At 37.4% G+C, this 16946-nt stretch overlaps 1 protein-coding gene and 1 long non-coding RNA gene across 4 annotated transcripts in view; one reads left to right on the top strand and one right to left on the bottom strand.

Annotated features, from left to right (window-relative positions):
* Positions 1-16946, top strand: part of LOC309846456 — a 644888-nt gene that overhangs the window by 526773 nt on the left and 101169 nt on the right. The window lies entirely within an intron of this gene.
* The window catches only part of DENND4C (DENN domain containing 4C), a 143905-nt gene that overhangs the window by 95038 nt on the left and 31921 nt on the right, over positions 1-16946 (bottom strand). For all 3 annotated transcript variants that reach the window (XM_082695351.1, XM_082695350.1, XM_082695352.1), the window contains exon 2: positions 9427-9748. In XM_082695351.1, the coding sequence (XP_082551477.1) occupies positions 9427-9731 (305 nt within the window). In that variant the 5' untranslated portion in view covers positions 9732-9748. The remainder of the gene's footprint in view (positions 1-9426; positions 9749-16946) is intronic.

Raw genomic sequence — 16946 nt, 5'->3', positions numbered from 1 at the left:
ACCCAGATGCAAGGGACTCAGATTGCCTAATCTGGAAAAATAAGAACACAGTTGGAGGATTCACACTCCCCCCATTTCAAACTTACTACAAATCTAGTCATCAGCACCATGTGTTACTGCCACAAGGTTAAACATTTAGATCAATGAAATGGCATGGGCAGTGCAGAATTAAACCCATACATTTATAGTCAATTGATTTTAACAAGACTGCCAAGAAAATTCAATAGTAAAAAAATAGTCTTTTCAACAAATGGTGCTGGGACAACTGCATATCAAATGCAAGAGAAAGAGGCACCTGGGGGGCTCAGTGGGTTAAGCCTCTGCCTTCAGCTCAGTTCATGATCTCAGGGTCCTGGGATCGAACCTCACATCAGTCTCCCTGCTCGGCGAGGAGCCTGCTTCCCTCCCCTCTCTCTGCCTGTCTCTCTACCTACTGTGATCTCTATCAAATAAATAAATAAAATCTTAAAAAAATAAATCAAAAAGAATGCAAGAGAAAAAGAAGTTGGATCCCTTCCTTACACTACATACCAGATATGGATCAAACACTTAAATGTAAGAGATAGAACTATAAAACTTAGGAAAAAAACAGGAATAAAAATTTGTGACCTTGGGTTTGACAAAGCCTTATACAGGATACCAAAGCACAAGTGATTAAAAAAAGAAAAAAAAATTAAAAACTGGATTCATCAAAATAAAAAACTTATGTTCCACAAGTGATGCCATCAAGAAAGTGGAAAGACAACCCATAAAATGCAAGAAAATATCTGCAAATCATATAATTAGAATATCCTTTCCAGAATATATAAAGAACTCTTATCAATAAATATAAAAAGATAAATAGCAATTTAAAAATGGATACAGGGCAGACAAAGAATATATGGGAACTGTGGGTACTATCCTTAAAAACTCTTCTGTAAAACTAAAATTATTAAAATAAGACCTTTTCTTTTTTTATTTTTAAAGTGGGCAAAAAATCTAAATAGGCATTTATCCAAAGAAGATATGGCCAAAAGCACGTGAAAAGAGACTCGGCATCCTGGCCATTAGGGGACTGCAAATCAAAACCACAATAAGATACGTACCACTTCATACACTGGGAAGGCTATAATCAAAAGACACAATTACAAGCACTGGTAAGGTGAGAGTATAGAGAAACTGGAATCTCTATACAATGCTGGTGGGAAGCAACACTGCTTTGGAAAACAGTCCAGTGGTTCCTCAAAGGGTTAAGCATGGAGTTTCTGTATAACTCAGCAATTCTACTTCTAGAAATATACCCAAGAGAAATGAAAACATCCATCTGCACAAATACTGGTATGCAAATACACATTTAACAGCATTATTCATAACAGCCAAAAAGTGGAAACAATCTAAGTCCACCAACTACTGGAAAGACACATAAAATGTGCCATATGCATATAACAGAATATTGTCCAGCAATAAAAAGCAGTGAAGTACAGGTGTGCCTGCATGGTTCAGTCAGAAGAGCATTTGACTCTTGATCTCAGGATCACGAGTTTGAGTTCCACAATGGGTGCAGAGATTACTTAAATTAACTTACCAAAAAAAAGGGCAATGAGGTACTAATACGAGGTACAAGATCGATGTCTTGTAACCATGTTAACTGAAAGAACCTACACAAAAAAGACCACAAGTAGTATGATTCCATTTATATGAAATGCCCTGAAGAGGCACATCTATGGAGACAAAATTAGATCAGTAGTTGCCTAGGGCTAGAGGGTGGAAAGGGACATCAGAGAACAGCTGCTGATGAATACAGGGTCTCATTTTAGGGGGATGAAAATGTTCTAGGGGCGCCTGGGTGGCTCAGTGGATTGGGCCGCTGCCTTCGGCTCAGGTCATGATCTCAGTGTCCTGGGATCGAGCCCCGCATAGGGCTCTTTGCTCAGCGGGAGCCTGCTTCTCTCTCTCTCTCTCTTTCTGCCTGACTCTCCGCCTACTTGTGATTTCTCTCTATCAAATAAATAAATAAAATCTTTAAAAAAAAAAAAAAGAAAATGTTCTAAAATTAGCTGTAATAGCTGCACAAATCTGTGAATATACTAAAGACCAATAAATTGTATACCTGAAAGGGCTGAATTGTGTGATATCTGAATTATGTCTCAGTAAAACTGATAAAACTCAACTAAATATTAAAATACAGTATAAAGCCTCTATATTTAAATCAGGATAGTACTGGCAAATGAGTCAATAGAAAGAACAACGAACACAAAAGAAATACCAGAAATGGATAAAGGTGACACCTCAATATACTGTAAGAAATAAGGGCTTTTAATAGTAATAAGCAGTGCTTGAATAACTGAACTACAATTTCTGAAAAAAATAAAACTGTGTATCTGAACTTCACACCATATACCAGAAAAAGCTCCAGCAGATCACAGATATAAACGTCAAGAATGGAAATGTCAATGGGTTAAGCTGCTGCCTTCGGCTCAGGTCATAATCATAGGGTCCTGGGGCTCCTTGCTCAGTGGGGAGCCTGCTTCTCCCTCTGCCTGCTCTGCCTGCCCTTCCTGCCACTCCCCCTGCTTGTGCTCTCTCTCTCTGACAAATAAATATATAAAATCTTTAAAAAAAACAAATGTCAAGAATGAAAACATACTAGTACTAAAAGAAAACTTAGCACTGGGAAAAATATAACTATGACTCAAAATCCAGAAGCAATAAAATAAACTTCTGGGGTGCCTGGGTAGCTCAGTGGGTTAAAGCCTCTGCCATCAGCTCAGGTCATGATCTTAGGGTCCTGGGTTTGAGCCCCGCATCAGGCTCTCTGCTCAGCAGGGAGCCTCCTTCCCCCTTCCTCTCTGCCTACGTGCGATCTCTCTCTCTCTCTGCCAAATAAATAAATAATCTTAAAAGAAAAGAAACTTCATCAAGTAAACTCTACATGAAAAAAATGTAAGTGAAAAGACGTATTATAAACCTGAAAAGAAATCCGAAAACTTATTTCACAAAAAGTTCACTTTCCTAATACATAAAAACATACTGTAAAAACAAACAAACCAACCAAGGCCAAAACCTGTTGTTTTTTTTTTATTATATTTTAAGATTTCCTTTATTTGTCAGGTAGAGCAAGAGAGAGCACCAGCACAAGCAGAGGAGTGGCAGGCAGGGGAGAAGCAGGGTTCCCGATGTGGGACTCAATCCCAGGACCCTGGCACGACCTGAGCTGAAGGCAGACACTCAACCAACTGAGCCACCAGGCATCCCAAAAACCCGTTGTTAAAAAGACATAAACAAAGTCAGTGCCCAAAGACATTAACAATTCACAAAAGAAGAAAATGAAAAATGGTCCTTAAACAAATGAAAAAAAAGTTAATCTCATTAAAATTACTCTGACACAAAACAGATGATCAAATTTTTGAATTTTTGTCAGTATCAAACTTTTAAATTTTTGTCAGCTTCTCGACTGTGAGACTGACAAAAATTCAAAAATTTGTTCACCTATTTTGTGGTTAGGACTGGAGGGATTCAAGAAGCACATGTATCATATATTGATGGTTGCATGACACAATGGAGAGAAATGTGGTAAGATTTAAGAGAATTACGCATGCATTTATCTTTTATTCCAGCAATGCCCTTCCCGGACAACCTGAAAATACACTTCTACAAATATGTAATAATACATACACATTCCTGTCATAGCACAAGACTGGACAGAACCCAAGTGTCCATCAACAGAGGTTTGGATGAATAAAGTACATACATCCACACAAATAGGTACTACAGAGTTACCAAAAAAATGAGAAAGAGCTCCATGTTCAAATACAGAGTGATTCCGAGGATATACTGTTGGGTGACAAAAGCAAAGTGTAAAATAGTGTATACTGTATTTATGGTTTGTTTAAGAGTATAAATAAGTATATAAAAATACACTTATGTGTTTATTTTTGTAAAAACACAGTGAAAGGATAAATCAAAAAGTGCATTAACAGGGGAGAAGAGGGCAGAAAGTATGGAGAAAAAAGTAAAGGAAACAAAGACTGAAGCAATACTTCTCTAAATATATCTTTTTACATGTTTTGAGCTGTGACAATATATTCCATATTAACAGAAAATATTTCTAAAACAAGTTTAACACAAATAGCAACAGATGAACCTAACTGCATACTGTATAACAAATGGGTAACATAACCACACAGAAACACTGCTTCATACAGTTTTTTAACACAGTAAGTACTCTGTAAATGCTTGATAGGTCTTATTCCAAGGATAAGGAGCTCATATATATATGAACATATGTATGTGTCTGTGTGTGTGTGTGTGTGTGTGTGTATGACCTCAGTAACAATGAACACACATAAAACCAGATTTTGTTTGGCAAAGCAGTCAGCTGGAAAGGGCTCCCACTGGCCAAACCTGGAACCATAGGAGCAAACAGACTAAGGATTATAATAGGTTTTTATCACACAGAATAAATTAAAATACAGTTTCTTAGTTATTCTCAAAACAATAAAAAAGAGAGAGAATAGAAAAAACTTCATTCAAGCTCTCTAAGAAAACTGCCAGTTAAAAAATTTATTTTTTAAATGACAGAATTAGAAAAGTCTCATTTTACATCCCCTGCCATACAAGATCTAATTCAGGCAATGATCAAAGGATCCTAAAAAATGAGAGGTGAAAAGGAACTAGGGAACCAGGTATTTAAACAAGGCCCAAAATTCTACAAATTACTTAAATAACAATGAAAATAACAAAAGATATCTGGCAATTCCATCTTAACTAAGTGACTGAACTGAACACATCACTAATTATGGGACAATGGACACTACATCCCTTCCTAATGCTAGCCCTACCTGTAAGTATTCTTGCTAAAAATACTCATAAATTTAATTCAGACTTTAAAACTAACATCCAGTAAACTGACAATAAGATACTAAGTTAAACTACATAAGGAGGAAACAATCAGATAAATCTAGAGTGGGGGACATTCTATAAGACAACTGGCAAGACTCTGCAAAATGTCAATAAATAATAGAAAAATTATGCAGAGAATCTGCTTCTCCCTCTACCTCTACCCCTACCCCTTCTGCTCATGCGTGGGAGTGCATACTCTCTCTCTCTCTCTCTCTCATGCACACGTGCACTCTCACTCTCTCAAATAAATAAAATACATATTTTTTAAATCAATGAATCTGATAAATGGGGAAAATAAGAAAAGTATACAGTAATTTGTGATTCTTTATCTTAATAAACATATCTGACACATAAGATAATATATTGTATTATTTAAGGATTTTATTTATTTATTTGACAAGAGTCAGAGAGGCAGGCAGAGAGAGGGGGGGAAGCAGGCTCCCTGCTAAGCAGAGAGCCTCACGTGGGACTCGATCCCAGAACCCTAAGATCATGACCTGAGCCAAAGGCAGGGGCCCAACCCACTGAGCCACCCAGGTGCCCCTATATTGTACTATTTAAATCATACTTCACAGAGTATTTGATATTATGGGGGAATATCAGGTCTTTATACTTTAATCTTAAATAACATTTTTCTTAAAAAAAAAAAAAAACAACCCTGATGAATATCTCATCTCCTCACTCACATGCTTAAATGGGGGGAGAGTGGGGTGGACAGGTCAAAATATTGCAGTCACCAGATATTAACAATTATCTGATCTGGAAAGAAAAATTTACCAGCATGATTAACTAACAGACAACCTACACTCTGGGAAACCTGGATCTGCAAACTGGGGGAACTACAAGACGTATATGAAAGAGTGACCTGCAATCTGAAAGTATCTAAGTATAATTATCTAAGCCATCATTTCAAGTTGTGCCCCTGAACCACAAGCAACAACAGTCTCTGAAAGCTACAAATCCTTTCAATCATGACTGCATTGTTGTGGGGATGAGGAGGAGGATATGAAAAGATTTCTTTAGAGACAGCTAACAGTCAACATTGGAGCCTGAAACACAAGTTATGTCCCTGGCTTGATTTGCACCAACTGACATTGATATTACCAAAACTTTACACTGTACCCATCCTTCTATGGATATTACCTACCTTCTTAAAAAACTCGTGAAAAAAATGAAAAGAACTATCATAAAACGATTACATGTCCTGAATTACCAATTTTAACCTCCTTGCCCCTTCTCTAAGGAAAAGCCCCTCCCATTAAAGGCTAATGCAGTCACTGATGCTGCTGACATTACCCCTTTAATCTGTTTCATCATTTTATTCTATCAAATATCTCCTTGTTCTTTTATTTTCACCCTTTCTTTTCCATTGGTTTATTTCCTTCAAATAAAGATGTTCAAGGTTATCCTCTGGAAGAAAGTTAAAAACAGCCCATGACTCCATACTGCCTTACCCCCCAGGTATCCTCAACAGTTGCTTCTGGGGATTTCGTCAAAATACAGATTCTAATTCAGGAGGTTTGGGGCAGTGCCTGAGACTCTGAAGTTCTAACATTTTCCAGACCTTACAGATGATACTGGTTCAACGACCACAGTTTTATTAAATAGCAAAGCCCATAACTATCTTCTCTCTCTCTCTTAAAGTCAAGCTTTCAAAAAGCTCTATTAATCCAATTCCAATAATTTCTCAGCCCTTTCTAACTTGGCTCCTGTTCCCAGGGATCCTATAAGCTATATGACCACCATCCTAACTGTATTAACTTGAAGGAGAATCACAGAGCTCAACAAGGTGGCCAATACTTAAGGAGTCAGACAGATGCTGCATAAATGTCAGGTAAGAGAATGACAAATCATCCTTTGACTTCAGAAATCTGAATGTAATGAGGACCTAGGACCACTTCCCCAGAGCTCAACTGCAAAAGTAGAAAAGATGACAAAGACAACAAGTGGTGGTCAAATGGAACAGCTCATTACCTTTCTTAATATCTGAACAACTATTATCGGAAACACCATGGGGCGCCTGGCTCACTGGGTTAAGCCTCTGCCTTTGGCCCAGGTCATGATCTCAGGGTCCTGGGATTGAGCTCCACATCGGGCTCTCTGCTCAGTGGGGAACCTCCTTCCCTCCCCGTTCTGCCTGCCTCTCTGCCTACTTGTGATCTCTCTCTCCGTCAAATAAATAAATAAAACCTTTAAAAAAAGAGAAGAAAAGACAGACCAGCAAACATTAAAAAATCAACAACAACAACAACAACTTCATGAGACAATCAGGAAAATTTGGATATATGATGATATTAAGTAATCAATCATTTCTACAATGTGGTATTGTGATGACATTAAGAGATCTGACGTAAGAAAATCAATGTAGTACATCACATTAATAGAAAGAAGGAAATGCCTGCATGATCTCAATTAACAAAGAAAGCATCTGAAAAATATCCAACACAATTTCATGACAAATCTCTCATAAAATCAGAAACAGAAGGGACCTTTCTTAATATGATAATTGGCATTTATGAAAAACCCATAGCTAATATCATATTCAAGGGTGAAAGACTGAAAGCTTTCCACCTAAGATCAGGAATGAGCCAAGAATGTCTGTTTTTGCTACCACTATTCAACACTGTACATTAAGTTCTAGATGGAGCAATAAGACAAGGGAGCAAATACAACAAACTGCAAAGGAAGAAGTAAAACTAGCTATATATGCAGACAACATGATCCTATATATTTTTTAAAAATCCCTGAATATCCAAAAGAAAGCTATTAGAGCTAACAAATTCAGCAAACTTGCAGAGTATAAGATTAACACATGAAATTAAAATTCAGCTGTGTTTGTATACAACAGCAATGAACAATCTAAAAAGAAATCAAGAAAACAATCCCCGGGACGCCTGGGTGGCTCAGTTGGTTGGACGACTGCCTTCAGCTCAGGTCATGATCCTGGAGTCCCGGGATCGAGTCCCGCATCGGGCTCCCAGCTCCGTGGGGAGTCTGCTTCTCTCTCTGACCTTCTCCTCTTTCATGCTCTCTCTCACTGTCTCTCTCTCAAGTAAATAAATAAAATCTTTAAAAAAAAAAAAAAAGAAAACAATCCCATTTTTAATAGAATCCAAAAGAATAAGATACGTAGGAATAAAACGAATTAAAAGGTGAAAGACTTGTACACTAAAAACTACAAAACACTGGGCGCCTGGGTGGCTCAGTGGGTTAAGCCGGTGCCTTCGGCTCAGGTCATGATCTCAGGGTCCTGGGATCGGGTCCCGCGGGCTCTCTGCTCAGCAGGGAGCCTGCTTCCCCATCTCTCTCTGCCTGCCTCTCCATCTACTTGTGATTTCTCTCTGTCAAATAAAAAAAAAAATCTTTAAAAAAAAAAAAAGAAAAAAAGAAAACAATCCCATTTTTAATAGAATCCAAAAGAATAAGATACGTAGGAATAAAACGAATTAAAAGGTGAAAGACTCGTACACTAAAAACTACCAAACACTGGGCTCCTGGGTGGCTCAGTGTGTTAAGCCGCTGCCTTCGGCTCAGGTCATGATCTCAGGGTCCTGGGATCGAGTCCCGCATCGGGCTCTCTGCTCAGCAGGGAGCCTGCTTCCCTCTATCTCTCTCTGCCTGCCTCTCTGCCTACTTGTGATCTCTGTCTGTCAAATAAATAAATAAAATCTTTAAAAAAAAAAAAACCTACAAAACACTGCTGAAAGATACTAAAGGTCTAAATACAGGGAAAGATAACTCACATCCATAAGTTAGAAGATGTAATTGGTATAAAGACGGCAGTACTCCATAATTTGATCTATAGATTAAATGCAATTCCCACCAAAATTCCAACTTCATGTTTTACATAAATGGACAAGCTGATCTCAAATACTTCCTAAGATGCTCTCAAATACCTGTATGTTTTTACTATAATAATCAGAACAGCTTAATACATGACATGTATACCTATTAAAGTAGTAATCACAGGTATTCTAAAAGCATCTCATTTGCAAAAGAGGGTCAAGTAGACATTTTTGGGAAAAAGGCTTTTACAAAGAATGTACTTTTCTGGCTGTGGACTAGATACTAAATGCCTTATAACAACTACAGTCATTCTAAATACCTCCTCCCTCTGGGACTAAAATCCACACAGCACAGTTTTTTGTTTGTTTTTTAAACAGGAATGTTCCTTTGTTAAAGGAGTTCAGGGCTTTACAAAACCTCAACACATAATCTAAGTAGCTCCTTAAAATATAGTCTTTTATTATAGCTACTTGCTCTTTTATTTTTAATTACTAAGCTTATCTAAAAAGTACAAGAGAAATGGAATCATATTTCAGGCTCCAATGCCTTCATTTCAATCTTCTGAAAGGAAATGATCTAATGATTCAAGTACAATGCAGAGAAATTCAGTAAGGGTGGATAGAGATATGTAATATCTTACTACACTCAATCCTGAAGTAACAAGTAACAGAACTACCAAGGATTTAAAATTTCTATTTGCATGCACTTTGAATAAATGTTATTTCCTTCACGACAGCAAAAGAAAGTAAGTCACCATACCCAATGTCGGTAAGGGGTGGTTTATCTCTTGCTCTCTTGTAACAGAGGAAAAGTTCTGGGCTTTTCAGACTTCCATAGTTCAAATTTGCTTGGAGAGCTGATGGAGTGGCTTCAACACAGGTGTAACCTTCAGGTACTGTTTCGCCAGCAGATTTGTTAATAACTGCAATGTCTGTAATGGGAGCTTTGGGCCCAGCTGACTTAGTATCTAAACGATTTAGTTCTTGATCTAAAAGAGTAGATGTGTCAGTGAGACCTGCCACAACAAAGTAGTCAGTCACTCTTGGCCCTTTATCTTCTATCATGGTTGCTACTGTATTTCCTAGAAGAGGAAAAAAAGAAAAAAGACATCCATTAAATAAGACACTTCATCTTGACTTCCTAAAGTCAAATACTCCTGAGTTAGCAGTGATCACCCAGCTGGACTTATAATCCAACTGCTGTCCTTCCAGAGAAGCAGCCTGTTTCAGTATTATCTTGTCAGTTTTTACCTGCTCCAAGTACAAGTTTACAGAACCAACTCATTTGTAAGGCAACTATGATCCTCTCATGTGCCAAGGCCCTGTGAAGAATAATGAAATTGTCAGAATAATCAAATGGGCTATGGTGCTTCAGCAAATGTACTTAATGAACAAACTTCAGACCACTTAAAAAAAAATCATTCTCTTCTGGTTACCAAATTCCTAAGGCTAAGCTTCACATTTATTTTTTTTTTAAGATTTTATTTATTTATTTGACAGACAGAAATCACAAGTAGACAGAGAGGCAGGCAGAGAGAGAGAGAGAGGGAAGCAGGCTCCCTGCTGAGCAGAGAGCCCAATCTGGGACTCGATCCCAGGACCCTGAGATCATGACCTGAGCCGAAGGCAGCGGCTTAACCCACTGAGCCACCCAGGCACCCTAAGCTTCACATTTAAACAAATGAATTGAGTTCATCACAAATTAAGTCAAGGTCTAAGACAAAAAAATAATAATAATAAAGGTAATAGTAATAAACATGATCAAACTGGTCTCTTAATCCAGTTAGGAGTCTGTTCCTTATGGAAAAGGAACTTTATGAGAACACCATGTAAACTAAGTAAGTTCAGAAGTCATTATGTATTTCCTATGTAAATACCAGATAAGATATAAAATACTATAACCAAAGAAGACAAAATTATACATAAAACACATATTAAGAGATTTAGGTAATACATGGTAGAAACCCAGAGATTATCAACATTGAGTAAAGATTTCTATTATCTCTAAACTTGGCACCTCTAAAAATAAAATTAGGCTTCTAAGGTTTTAAATATTTTCACGGATTTCATGTGCTTTTTAAAATCAACTTTATTTGGGGCCTGGGTGGCTCAGCGGGTTACGCCTCTGCCTTCAACTCAGGTCACAGGTCTTGAGCTCAGAGTCCTGGGATCGAGCCCCTCATGGGGTTCTGTGCTCAGTGGCGAACATGCTCCGCCCACCCCGCCTTCTTGTGATTTCTGTCAAATAAATCAACAAAATCTTCCAAAAAACTAAATTTAAAACTTTAAGTACAATTTACATACAATAAAATGTACATATTTAGAGTGTAAATTTTCATAAATATATATACCTGTGAAATCATTACCACAATCAAGACAGTAAACATATCCATTCAAACCCCGAATTTTCATATACCCCCTCGTATCTCTTCCTCCCCAGGCAATGAGTAATCTGCTTTGTCACTATAGTTTTTAGAACTGATATATATGGAATCATACAGAATGCATTCTTTTTATTTTTAATATTTTATTTATTTATTTGACAGAGATCACAAGTAGGCAGAGAGGCAGGCAGAGAGAGAGAGAGAGAGAGAGAGGAAGGGAAGCAGGCTCCCTGCTGAGCAGAGAGCCCGACTTAGGGCTCGATCCCAGGACCCTGGGATCACAACCCGAGCCAAAGGCAGAAACTTTAACCCACTGAGCCACCCTGGCACCACCTATAGCATGCATTCTTTTTTGTCTACCTTTCTTTGTAACTATTTTGAGATTCATTCATGCTGCTGTTTATAACAATAGTTCTTTCCTATTTATATTTTTTAAATTTTTTTTAAAGTAATTTCTATACCCAGCTCACAACCTGGAAATGGAAGATTCATCTGCCCTACCGACTGAGCCAGTCAGGAGCTCCTCATTCCTTTTTACTGCAAAGCATTATTCCACCGCTGAGTACACCACAGTATGTTTACCTACTGACCTTACGAAGACATCTGGGTTATTTTCAGTTTGGAGTTACTACAAATAAAGCAGTCATAAACACCCATGTATCAGCCTTACGGACATATGCTTTCATTCACCTTAGGTCATTCTTAAGATGAAAGGATTGCATCACCTGCTAGGTAAACATAGTTCTAAAAAACTGCCAAACACCTTCCTAGGTGAGTATACCATTTCATATTCCTACCATCTGTATGGGAGACTTCCAGTTGTCCCACATCCTCCCTAAAGCTCCATACGGTCAGTCTTTTAAATGTAGGTAACTCTAATATGCCTAAAGTGATACTTACTATCATTTTAATTTGCTTTTTTTTTTTTTTTTTTTAAGTAGGTTCCACAACTACTAAACTACTATGAAGCCCAACTCGGGGCTTGAATTCACAACCCTGAGATCAAGAGTCAGATGCTTATCTGACTGAGCTACCAGGTACCCAGTGAACTGCATGTTTCTAATGACTAGTGATGTTAACCCCATTTTCATGTGCTTATTTTCCATCCATGTATTTCCTTCAGTGAAGCTTCTGTTCAAATCATTGCCTATTTTCTACTTGGTCTGTTTATTTACTCATTCTTTAGTTGTTTTTTGTTTATTTGTTTTTTAAGATTTTATTTATTTATTTTAGAGAGAGAGAAAATGAGAAAGCTTGTGTGCTAGCAGGAGAAGGGGTAGAGCGGAAAAGGCAAAGGGGAGGGAGAGGGACAAGGAGACTCCCCGCTGAGAGCGGAGCCCCACATGGGGCTCAATCTCACAACCCTGAGATCACCATTTAAGTTGAACCCAGAGTCAGACGGTCAACCAACTGAGCTACATCCAGGTACCCCCATTCTTGAGTTTTTAAAGCTCCTTAATATTTTTTTAAGGTTTATTTATTTACTTATTTATTTGACACAGAAAGAAGAAGAGAGAGAGAACACTAGTGGGGGGGCAGCAGAGGGAGAGAGAAAAGCAGGCTCTCTGCTGAGCAGGGAAGCAGGGAGCCTGGTGCAGGACTCCATCCTATCTCATGGAATCTCATGATCATAACCTGAGCCGAAGACAGGCGCTTAACCGACTGAGCTACCCAGGAGCCCCTGAAGTTCCTTATATATTCTATAGAAAAATCATTTATCAGGCATATACTTAATACGTATTTCCTCCCAATCTTTGACTCATCTTTTTACTCTAACAGTAGTACCTTTTGAAAGGCAGAAGTTTTTATTTTTGAAGTTCAGTTTACCAACCTGTTCTTTTATGGGGCATGCTTGTGGTATCATATTTAAGAAATCACCATCTAATCTAAGGTCACAAAGGTTTTCTCCAATGTTTTCCTCTAAAAGTTTTATAATTTCAAGTTTAGCACCTAGGTCTATGGTCCATTTTGAGTTAGTTTTTGTATATAGTGAGGTCTGAATAAAGATCCACTTTTTATATACAGATACCCAATTTTTCCAATACCACTGGTTGAAAAAGGGAACTTTTCCCCACTGTTCTGCCTTTGTACCTTTAGTCAAAAACCAACTGACCAACATGTTTATATTCATCTCTGTATTCTTTATTTCCACTGACCTGACCTATTTGTCTATTAATGTCAGTACCAAATGATTTTGATTACTGTAGCTTTATAATAAATCTTGGTATCAGGAAGTATTAGTCTTCAACTCTGTTCTTGTTCAAAACTGTTTTGATTATTCTGTTTTAGGTCCTTTACATTTCAATAAGCATTTCAGAATCAGCCTGTTCATTTCTACCAACACCCCCCCCCAAAAAAAAGCCTACTAAGATTTAACTGGCATTGTGTTGAAACCATAGGTCAACTTAAGCAAGACTATCAATGATGAGTCTTCAAATCCACGACCAAGATTCATCTCTACATTTATTGAGATTTGTAAAACTTTCTCTCATTGTTTTATAGTTTATAGCTTATGTCCTTCACATCTTATCAGATTTTGCTTAAATACATAATAATTAATGCTATTATAAATGATGCTGTTTCCTTTTTAGCTCAATTTCCAATTATTCTTTGCTACTACACAGAGATACACTTAATTTTATATCTTGACCTTATATATTGCAATCTTCATACAGTTACAAGTTGCAGAATTTTGTAGGTACCATCAAATTTTCTACGTAGATAATAAAGTATCTATGAATAAAGACAATTTTACTTCTTTCTTTCCAATACAGAAGCTTTTATTTCTTTTTCTTATCTTACTGTACTAGGCAGAACATTCAGTGCAGTGTTCAGAAGAAATGCTGACCAAAGATATACAAATGACCATAAGCACATGAAAAGGTGCTCAGCATCGCGAGTCACAGCAGCGTTATTCACAGTAACCAAACAGTAAAAACAACCCAAATATCCATCCAAAATATAAATAAATAAATTGAATGTGATATATTTATATAATAGTATTATTCAGCCGTAAAAAAAAAAAATTGAATTTTGATAAATGCTGTAACATGGATGAAATCTGAAAACTTTATGCTAAGTGAAATAACCCAGAAAGACACTGAACAAATATTATATGGTTCCTATATGAGGTACACTGAATAAATACAGAAAATATAAAGTAGAGGTTACCAGGGGCTGGGAAGGGACAGAATGGAGAGTTACTGTTTAGTGGGTACAGAGTTTATGTTGGGGATGATGGAAAAGTTTTGAGCATAGTGGTGCCAATGGTTATACAACCCTGGCAATGTACTTAACACCACTGAAGTGTATATTTACAAATGATAAATGTTATACATATTTGCCACAATAAAAACAAGAGAATATATCAATAAGCATCTCTCCATATTCACCTTCTGGGCTTCAGGTAAGTTACAGAGTAAACTCCCAGAACCAGCTTTCTAGATCAGAGTATATAAACCCATGCTTAGCTATTATTACATGCTTCTCGTCTTTTGAAAAGAATATATACCAATTTACCACCGCAACAGTAATGTATCTACGATCCAATGGGTGTTACAACTGTATTTATGTTTATTGTGTTAGAGTAAAATTGGTATAGAGAGGTTTTAATACACATTTCTTTGATTTAAAAGGAAAAAAAAGGAGAGGCACCTGGCTGGCTCAGTCAGTAGAGCCTGTGACTCTTGATTTCTGAGTTCAAGTCCCATGCTGGGTGTAGACATTACTTAAATCAATACATTCTTTTTTTTAAAAAAAGGAGAGAAATGTTGAGAGTAAACATCTTCATTTTGTCCCCAATCTTAACAAGGAAATCATTCAGTCTTTTATCAGTAAATACCTGTTACGTAGGTTTGTTGTAAATGCTCTTTATCAAGTTACGAAAATTCCTTTCTAATCCTGAGACTTCTATCAGGAGCCTACATTAGACTTTATCACAAACTTTTTTGCATTTACTGACATGAAACTTTTCTCTTTGTTAAACACAGTGAATGACGATGATTAATTTTCAAGTTATTAATCAACACTGCATTCCTGAAATAAACCCCACTTGGTCATGATCTATAATCCCCTTTATATATTCTTAAATTCTATTTGCTAAAATTTTGCTTGAAATTTTATATATGTTAACGAGGGATACTGGTCTGTAGTTTTCTTTTCTTGTAATTACGTCTTTATCCAGTTTTGGTACCAAGGTATTGATAGTCTCACAGAATGAGTTGGGAAGAATTCTCTCCTTTTCAAGTTTCTGGGATAGTTTGTATAAAACTGGTATTACTTCTTCTTAAATGTTTGATAGTTTGTTCACCTGTGACCTCATCTGGGTCTGGAGTATTTTTTTGGAGGTAGGTTTTTATAACTATAAATTCAATTCCTTTAACATATAGGCTATTCAGGTTACCTACTTCCACTTGAATAAACTCTCATCATTTGTGTCTTAGTCCATTCAAGCTACTATACCAGAATGCCATAGACTGAGTGGCTTATAAACAACAGAAATTTATTTCTCACAGTTCTTGAGACTGAGAAGTCCAAGATCAGGGCACTGGCAGCTTTATTGTCTAGTTCCTAGTTTCTAAAAGGCTGTCTTTCCACTGTAACTCACATGATGGAAAGGAGCGGAGGGATCTCTCTGGGATCTCTTTTAATAATTTCTCTCATAAGGGTTTTACCCTCAGGACCAAAATACCTTCTAAAGCCCCACCTCCAAATACCATCACCCTGGGAATTCGGTTTCATCACAGAAGGGGGGGAGGAGACGGTTAGTCTATAGCAGTGTCTTTCAAGAAATTTGTCCATTCCACCTAAACTGTCATATTTACTAACAAGTTATTCATAATATTTCCTTATTATACTTTTAATATCTGTATAATATGTAGTGATGTCACCTCTTTCATCCCCAATTTAGTAATTTGGATCTTCTTTTTCCTTAACCAGTGTGATCAGAAATTTCTCAGCTTTTTAAAGATTTTATTTACTTATTTGAGAGACAGAGAAGAGAAAGAGAGAAGCTTGGGTTTGGGGTGAAGAGCAGGAGAGGGAGAAGCAGACTCCCCACTGAGCAAAGAGCCCGATGTAGGGCTCAGGGCTTGATCCCAGGAACCCCTCCCTCCCAAAGGCAGATGCTTAATCCACTGAGCCACACAGGTGTCCTGAAATTTATCAATTTTATTGATCTTCTCTAAGAATCTTTTGGCTTCACTAATTTTTCTCTATTGCTTTTGTTTTGTGTTTCACTGATTTCTGTTTTGATCTTTATTATTTCCTTCCCTCTGTTTACGCAAAATTTAATTCACTCTTATTTTTCTATTTTATTAAGGTGGAAGCTGGGGTCACTGATTAGAGACCTCTCTTCTTCTCTATTGTAGGTATTTAGTGTTATAAATCTCCCAGGTAATTTTTTTTTTAAGATTTTATTTATTGGGCATCTGGGTGGCTCAGTGGGTTAAGCCGCTGCCTTCGGCTCAGGTCATGATCTCAGGGTCCTGGGATCGAGTCCCACATCGGGCTCTCTGCTCAGCAGGGAGCCTGCTTCCTCCTCTCTCTCTCTACCTGCCTCTCTGCCTGCTTGTAATCTCTGTCAAATAAATAAATAAAATCTTTAAAAAAAAAAAAAAGATTTTATTTATTTATTTAACAGAGAGAGAGAGAGAGATCACAAGTAGGCAGAGAGGCAGGCAGAGAGAGACGAAGGGAAGCAGGCTCCCCGCCGAGCAGATAGCCTGATGCGGGGCTCGATCCCTGGACCCTGGGATCATGACCTGAGCCGAAGGCAGAGGCTTTAACCCACTGAGCCACCCGGCGCCGCTCCCAGGTAATGTTTTAATGGCATCCAAAAATGTGTGTATGTTTTCTTTTTATTCAGCTCAAAACACTTTTTAATTTCCCTTTCTTA

This window comes from Mustela nivalis (genome assembly GCF_964662115.1).
Source record: "Mustela nivalis genome assembly, chromosome: 13".
In the NCBI taxonomy this organism is placed as follows: Eukaryota; Metazoa; Chordata; class Mammalia; order Carnivora; family Mustelidae; genus Mustela; species Mustela nivalis.
Note: the sequence above shows the minus strand (reverse complement) of the source record. Positions and strands in the feature narration are given on the sequence as shown.